Below are 6,702 nucleotides of genomic sequence, written 5' to 3'. Positions count from 1 at the left end.
AATGAACATAAAGGTGGCACCCACCTCACAGTTCCTTTTTTTTTTTTTTTTTTTGAGACGGAGTCTTGCTCTGTCACCCAGGCTGGAGTGCAGTGGTGCGATCTCGGCTCACTGCAAGCTCTGCCTCCTGGGTTCACACCATTCTCCTGCCTCAGCCTCCCGAGTAGCTGGGACTACAGGCGCCTGCCACCATGCCCGGCTAATTTTTTGTATTTTTAGTAGAGACGGGCTTTCACCATGTTAGCCAGGATGGTCTTGATCTCCTGACCTCGTCATCTGCCCGCCTTGGCCTCCCAGTGTTGGGATTAGAGGTGTGACCCACCGCGCCCGGCCTTGGGTTTGTTCTTAATCACAGATAAGAACTACTTTCTCCACCCTTCCAAATCGCTGAAATTAATCTCTTACGGAGTTGGGATGGGAACAAAACTCTGTCAAACATAGCTCACAGTCATTACTCTATTTGGCTCTCACCAGATCCTTGTGAGATTATTTTCTTTATTTTAAAGATGAGAAAATATGTAAAATTTATTATTCTAGCTAAGTGGTCTGGAGTTACTTTCAAGTTCACATTTCTTCTAAAATTCTGTCAACAAATATTAAATGCCCCAATACTTTTAGAAATAAACTAATACGTGCTGCTTGTTGCTTCTTTTTTATAAAACTTTTATTATTCTAGCAATAATAATGTGTGTTAATTTTAGGAATATAGAAAATACAAATAAGCAAAAGGAGAAAAATCATTCATAATCCCACCACCGAGAGGCTGTACTTTCTTTCATCCTTCACAAGTTATGTCCATATATGTAATATACAAATGTACTTTTTACCTTTCAAAAATATGATATTCACATATTACTTAGGCTTTTTCCATTTTATATCTTACCAAGAACCTCTTTTTTACAAATGTGTAAAGTTCTTTTATTAAAAGAGAGAGACTTGTAGATTGGTTCAAAATACAATAAACAATGAGATGCAGATAACAAGAGATACATCTAAAACCATTAATAGCAACAGGTTATAAGTAGAAATATGGACAAAGGAATATCAGGAAATGCTAATAAAAAGCAAGCTATATGGTATTGTTAATATCAGATAAAAATCAAGGTAAACTACATTAAATAGGGGTAAGGATGGTTTCGATTAACCTTCCAACGCATCACTATAAGTTTGTTTCTGACTCTCCTTATCTCATCTATTTCATCCACTTCTCTAAACATATCTTCATTGCTTAAATGCCTGTTGTGTATATCTTCTTTAAACTCCTGGAGAGATTGAATCAGCCTTTCTCTAAAAGTTCCTTTTGCTTTGGCCTCCTCCTCTAGCTTCTCCTCCTCTTCTGGCTTTTCCTCAGGCTTTGGCTCTTCCTCATGCTTTGGTTCACTCTCATTTTCTGGTTTTCCTTCCATTTTTTGACAGGATTTCATCTTGTATCTGTCTACCTCTCTTCCTTCCTTCTTTTCTTTCTTGCTTATTCTTCTTTGAATACAATGACTTATAGAAAGCAAAAAGAAGACAGTAAGTTAAAGACTTGGTGAGTGGACAGGTGCTGTGGACAGAGGCCTTAGCATTTAATTTTTTTTATTCAGAGCTGTTATAAAATATCTTCCACCTGAGAAGCCCAGTCAGCAATCAGAGCTTCACTATCCCCACTCCTTTTACCTCCACTTTCCACCTCCTCACTTCTCTCTTGTCCTTCCCTCTAACCTTTTCCAAGGCCCTCCTTTCCGCCGTCCAGCCCTCCCCAGACCTTTTTCCCCCATAGGGCCTAACACAGGGACCAGGCCAGAAAAGAGAAAGGTGGCTGGCAGGCAGAGGAAGAGGGGAAAGGAGAAGGGGGAGAGAAAAGAAGAGGGGAAAGGGGTGGGGTGGAAGGGAGCCGGCAGGAACGGTGGCGCTTACAACCTTTGTCTCCACCCCAGGAGACTTTATAATATTCCTCTCACCTACCTGGCACTGATCGGGTCAGTTTCTTCCTCCTCCTTTTCTAGCTTTGGGTCTTGCTGGAAACAACAGACCTGCAGATAAACTGGAAACGGGAGGGGACGGTGGGGGTGGGGCGAGCGCTTGGTGGGCCGACCAGCGCCAGAGACTGACACACGTAGCTTTCCTCCTTTAGGGTTTCGGATATGGAAAGTTTCCCACCTTTTGTTTCCCCTAGTTCACCCCCTCTCCACAGTGCATGCAAGTCAGTTCGTTTTTTCCATCAGACAAAGAGTGAGAAAGCAGATTATTTCCAAACTATCTTTAAGACTGAGGCGGGGTTCGGGAGGAGGGTGGGGGTCCGGAAAGCAGTCTTAGATAGCAGAGGATGATTATTTTTAAACTATCACAGGTCTCCCTGTTCTTCTTCTAGGACCCCTAGTCCCTTTCCCAAGGGTCATCAGTTCCTGTAGACCTGGAGGTGGAGGGTGGAGGGACGGACCTGACCGGCACTCCCACAAGTCTCTGCCTTAAACCCCCCCACACTAGAAATCCCCAGTCAACACCTACAGTGACACCAACCTGCAAAATTCCCGCAAGTTTGACTCCTTCCACGGGCCTCAGGGACCACCGCCTGCGCTGCTGAAGGAAGCTGGTATCCAGACGGGAACAAGGACCAGATTACCAGGACTTCTGCACACGTCGACTCCTGGTCACATGAGATCTACGTCACCAGTGAGCTCGGGTCCCTAATTTCCACTCCCACCAAAAGCGCGGCAGAAGTGGGCCCACCCTGTCTCCCTCCCCGCCCCCCACTTATACATTTGGCCCTGTCAGTCTTTTCTGTTGTTTCCTATCCCAGCGGGAAAAATGTTATTTGCTTGACTCTGATTACTAGGGAGGGGCTACCTCTTTTTCTGGAGCTACTGAACTTTTCTACTTCTTTCGAGAATTGTCTCTTCCAGTCTTCCACTCCCAGGATAACTCCTCCATCAGTCGTCCCTCCCCTAGCCTCCATTTCCTCTGCAATCTGGTTCTTAGCTGTTGTAGAGCAGGGTGGGCTTGGCAGCAGTTGTGAAACAACAACAAAAAAAGACCCTGGAACAAGAGTGAGATTTCTGAATGCAATTTTTACTTTTTATTTTTCGTACTTCTATATCCTTTTTAAAAAGGTAACTTTAATCTCTCTCTCTCTCTTTTCTTTTTTCTGTCTTTCTTTCTCTTTTTTTTTTTTTTGAGACAGGGTCTCACTCTGTTGCCCAGGCTGGGTTGCAGTGGTGCGATCACAGCTCACTGCAGCCTCAAACTCCTCGAAACGAGTGATCCTCTTGCCTCAGACTCCCAAGTATCTGGGACTACAGGTGTGTGCCACCATGTCCAGCTAGTCTTTTAATTTTTTTGTAGAGACAGGGTCTATGTTCCCCAAGCTGGTCTCGAACTCCTGGGCTCAAGTGATCCTCCTGCCTCAACCTCCCAAAGGGCTGGAATTACAGGCCTGAGCCACTGCACTGGGCAACTTTTATCTTTTTATAGTCAGAAAAGACAAAGAAAAAATTACTTTAATGACATGAGTTAATACATGTACAGTGCTTATTGTACATGTGGCATATAGTAAGTGCTTTTAAAGTGAAAGCTGTTGTGATATTAGAAGTTTTGTGAGGAAAATGATACAGAATTTTTTAAAAAAGAGTAATGTTTCGTTCCAGAGTCCTCATGGTGGTGTTACCAGGAAGCTGTGCTGCCTGAAGAATCATCAATTAATCAATTGTCAGGTACACATTGTGAACCTGAGTTTCCTCATCTGAAAGAAGGGAATAATAGCATATGCTCATAGAATTGAGATCTATTGAAAATAAAAATAAGAGTTAATTTTTCATCTGTACAATTAGAAAAGACAAATATTGATTATATTCAGAGTTGATGAGCATATGGTAAAACAAATATTCACATGCACTGTGAGACTATTAAGTAGTACAACATTTTTGGAAGTCATTTTGGCAATATCAAACTTTAAAAGATATGTGCTTTTGGACACATCAATTCCTCTTCTAGAGATTTATCATACATTAATACTCCTATGCCAAATATGGTCATTGTAGTAGTTGTGGCAATAGTGTTTTTTTTAAAGAGCCAAAAACTTATATGTTTCTAAAAGGAAATTGGTTTAAGAAAAGTTTGATCATTCATATAGAGCCACATTATACAGTGATGAAAAAATGATGTGGAGTTACATTTACTCACATGAAAAAAATTGTTCAATGTATATTGTTAAACAAAAAAAGGCAAATTGAAAGTTAATTTTATATGTGGTATTACATTTTTGTAACAGTATACATATTTGTGTATTTAAAATATGAGTATACAATTAAATTACACGATAACATGATAAGTGAAGTCCAGAAATTCATTCTATAAAATTCCAGGTTATGTTACTGAGAGATGGATGGAATGACTGAAGTGAGTCTATTTGGCTAGCTGGCTGCACAACCCAAATTCATCAAGGACTCAGCTGTGATTTGTTGCCACAAACAATTCTTCACTGAGCACTTGGACTTAAATATCATCCATCCATTTTACTCTCTCCCCACCTGCTATCACCAATCATGTTATATCCAAACTCAAGTTGTTTCAGGGTCTTACTGTATTTTTATATCATTAGAAATGCAGATGAATATATCCTGAACATCATAGGATATACTTGAGAATGTGTATTTCATATAAAGAGAACTTTTATTTTCTAAGTGTTGTATTTATATATTTAAATTACTAATAAGTTACACAAATTAATTCAAGATGGATTAAAGACTTAAATGTTAGACCTAAAACCATAAAAACCCTAGAAGAAAACCTAGGCAATACCATTCAGGACATAGGCATGGACAGGGACTTCATGACTAAAACACCAAAAGCAATGGCAACAAAAGCCAAAATAGACAAATGGGATCTAATTAAACTAAAGAGTTTCTGCACAGCAAAAGAAACTTCCATCAGAGTGAACAGGTAACCTAAAGAATGGGAGAAAATTTTTGCAGTCTACCCATCTGACAAAGGGCTAATATCCAGAATCTACAAAGAACTTAAACAAATTTACAAGAAAAAAACAACCCCATCAAAAAGTGGGCAAAGGATATGAACAGACGCTTCTCAAAAGAAGACATTTATGCAGCCAACAGACACATGAAAAAATGCTCATCATCACTGGCCATCAGAGAAATGCAAATCAAAACCACAATGAGATACCATCTCATGCCAGTTAGAATGGTGATCAATAAAAAGTCAGGAAACAACATGCTGGAGAGGATATGGAGAAACAGGAATGCTTTTATACTGTTGGTGGGAGTGTAAATTAGTTCAACTATTGTGGAAGACAGTGTGGCGATTCCTCAAGTATCTAGAACTAGAAATACCATTTGACCCAGTGATTCCATTACTGGGTATATAACCAAAGGATTAGAAATCATGCTGCTATAAAGACATATGCACACGTATGTTTATTGCAGCACTATTCACAATAGCAAAGACTTGGAACCAACCAAAATGTCCATCAATGATAGACTGGATTTAGAAAATGTGGCACATATACACCACGGAATACTATGCAGCCATAAAAAAAGGATGAGTTCATGTCCTTTGCAGGGACATGGATGAAGCTGGAAACCATCATTCTCAGCAAACTATCACAAGGACAGAAAACCAAACACCGCATGTTCTCACTCATAGGTGGGAATTGAACAATGAGAACAGTTGGACACAGGGTGGGGAACATCACACACGGGGGCCTGTCGGGGGCTGGGGGCCTGGGGGAGGGATAGCATTAGAAGAAATACCTAATGTAAATGACAAGTTGATGGGTGCAGCAAACCAACATGGCACATGTATACCTATGTAACAAACCTGCATATTGTGCACATGTACCCTATAACTTAAAATATAATAATAAATAAATAAATAATAAGTTAGTAATATATTAATTACTAATATTCAGAAAAATGATTGAGACAAAAGTGAAAAATGAAGAAGAAATAAAATATCTGACAAATATTAGCCATGTATCTATTGAAATGAAAATTTTTATAGTATATTGCTATGTAAGGAAAAAGCAGGTTATTAACAGTAACAGTATTAGAATTAGGTATGATTGGGTGGTTGGTGGGCTTATGGATGATTTATATGTATTTTTTACTTCATTGTAGACTCTTCTACATTTTCTCAGGGGGCATATGTAACTTCTACAGTAAGGAAATGTCTGCAAATAGTATGATTTTATTTTATGGCACATATTTCATATACATACTTCTCTGTAGCTGAACAGGCTCTGAATTAAGGGCCTCCACTACCTGTTTGAGACTTCAGATCCTTACGATGGTTGAATCCCTCACATTTCCTTCCCTTGCTCCGCTGACCTCCTCAAAGGACTACATGTTTGTAACTAGTATGCATTAGAAATGAGGGTCTCTTCCCCTTCCTCTGACTATCCCTCCCTTCAATCAAGTTTGAGATGGTCAAAGTGTAGTACTACATTTTTAACATGGGGAAGGAGGCATCTCTTTCTTAAATTTGACCTGATGAAAATATTTTCTAGGGAAATATTTTTGCTAGAGAAAGTAATACTTATGGCAATAATATAATAGTTTAAGCAGATTATAAAATAGTATTCTTAGTTGCCAATTCAATTCTTTAAAAAATATATATGAATAGAAACAGAAAGGCTCTGGCTCTGCTTGACATGTGGCATGTATCTATAGTTACCTTACTTTTTTCCAGTAAAAATGTTTTATTTTT

At 39.3% G+C, this 6,702-nt stretch overlaps 1 protein-coding gene across 2 annotated transcripts; it reads right to left on the bottom strand.

The window, feature by feature from the left end:
• Positions 1 to 646: 646 nt before the first annotated feature.
• Positions 647 to 2,640, bottom strand: TCEAL9 (transcription elongation factor A like 9). 2 transcript variants are annotated; one of them, XM_521193.9, is made up of 3 exons: positions 2,503 to 2,640; positions 1,948 to 2,026; positions 647 to 1,491 (listed from the first exon to the last, which is right to left on the bottom strand). In XM_521193.9, the coding sequence occupies exon 3, from the start codon at positions 1,422 to 1,424 to the stop codon at positions 1,110 to 1,112; it is 315 nt and encodes a 104-aa protein (XP_521193.1). In that variant the 5' UTR covers positions 1,425 to 1,491; positions 1,948 to 2,026; positions 2,503 to 2,640; the 3' UTR covers positions 647 to 1,109. The 2 variants fall into 2 exon arrangements, with proteins under 2 accessions (XP_521193.1, XP_003317636.1); XM_003317588.7 differs by lacking the exon at positions 1,948 to 2,026 and having other exon boundaries at positions 2,503 to 2,619.
• Between the last annotated feature and the right edge of the window lie 4,062 nt (positions 2,641 to 6,702).

Source organism: Pan troglodytes, chromosome X (assembly GCF_028858775.2).
Source record: "Pan troglodytes isolate AG18354 chromosome X, NHGRI_mPanTro3-v2.0_pri, whole genome shotgun sequence".
NCBI lineage: Eukaryota > Metazoa > Chordata > Mammalia > Primates > Hominidae > Pan > Pan troglodytes.
Note: the sequence above shows the minus strand (reverse complement) of the source record. Positions and strands in the feature narration are given on the sequence as shown.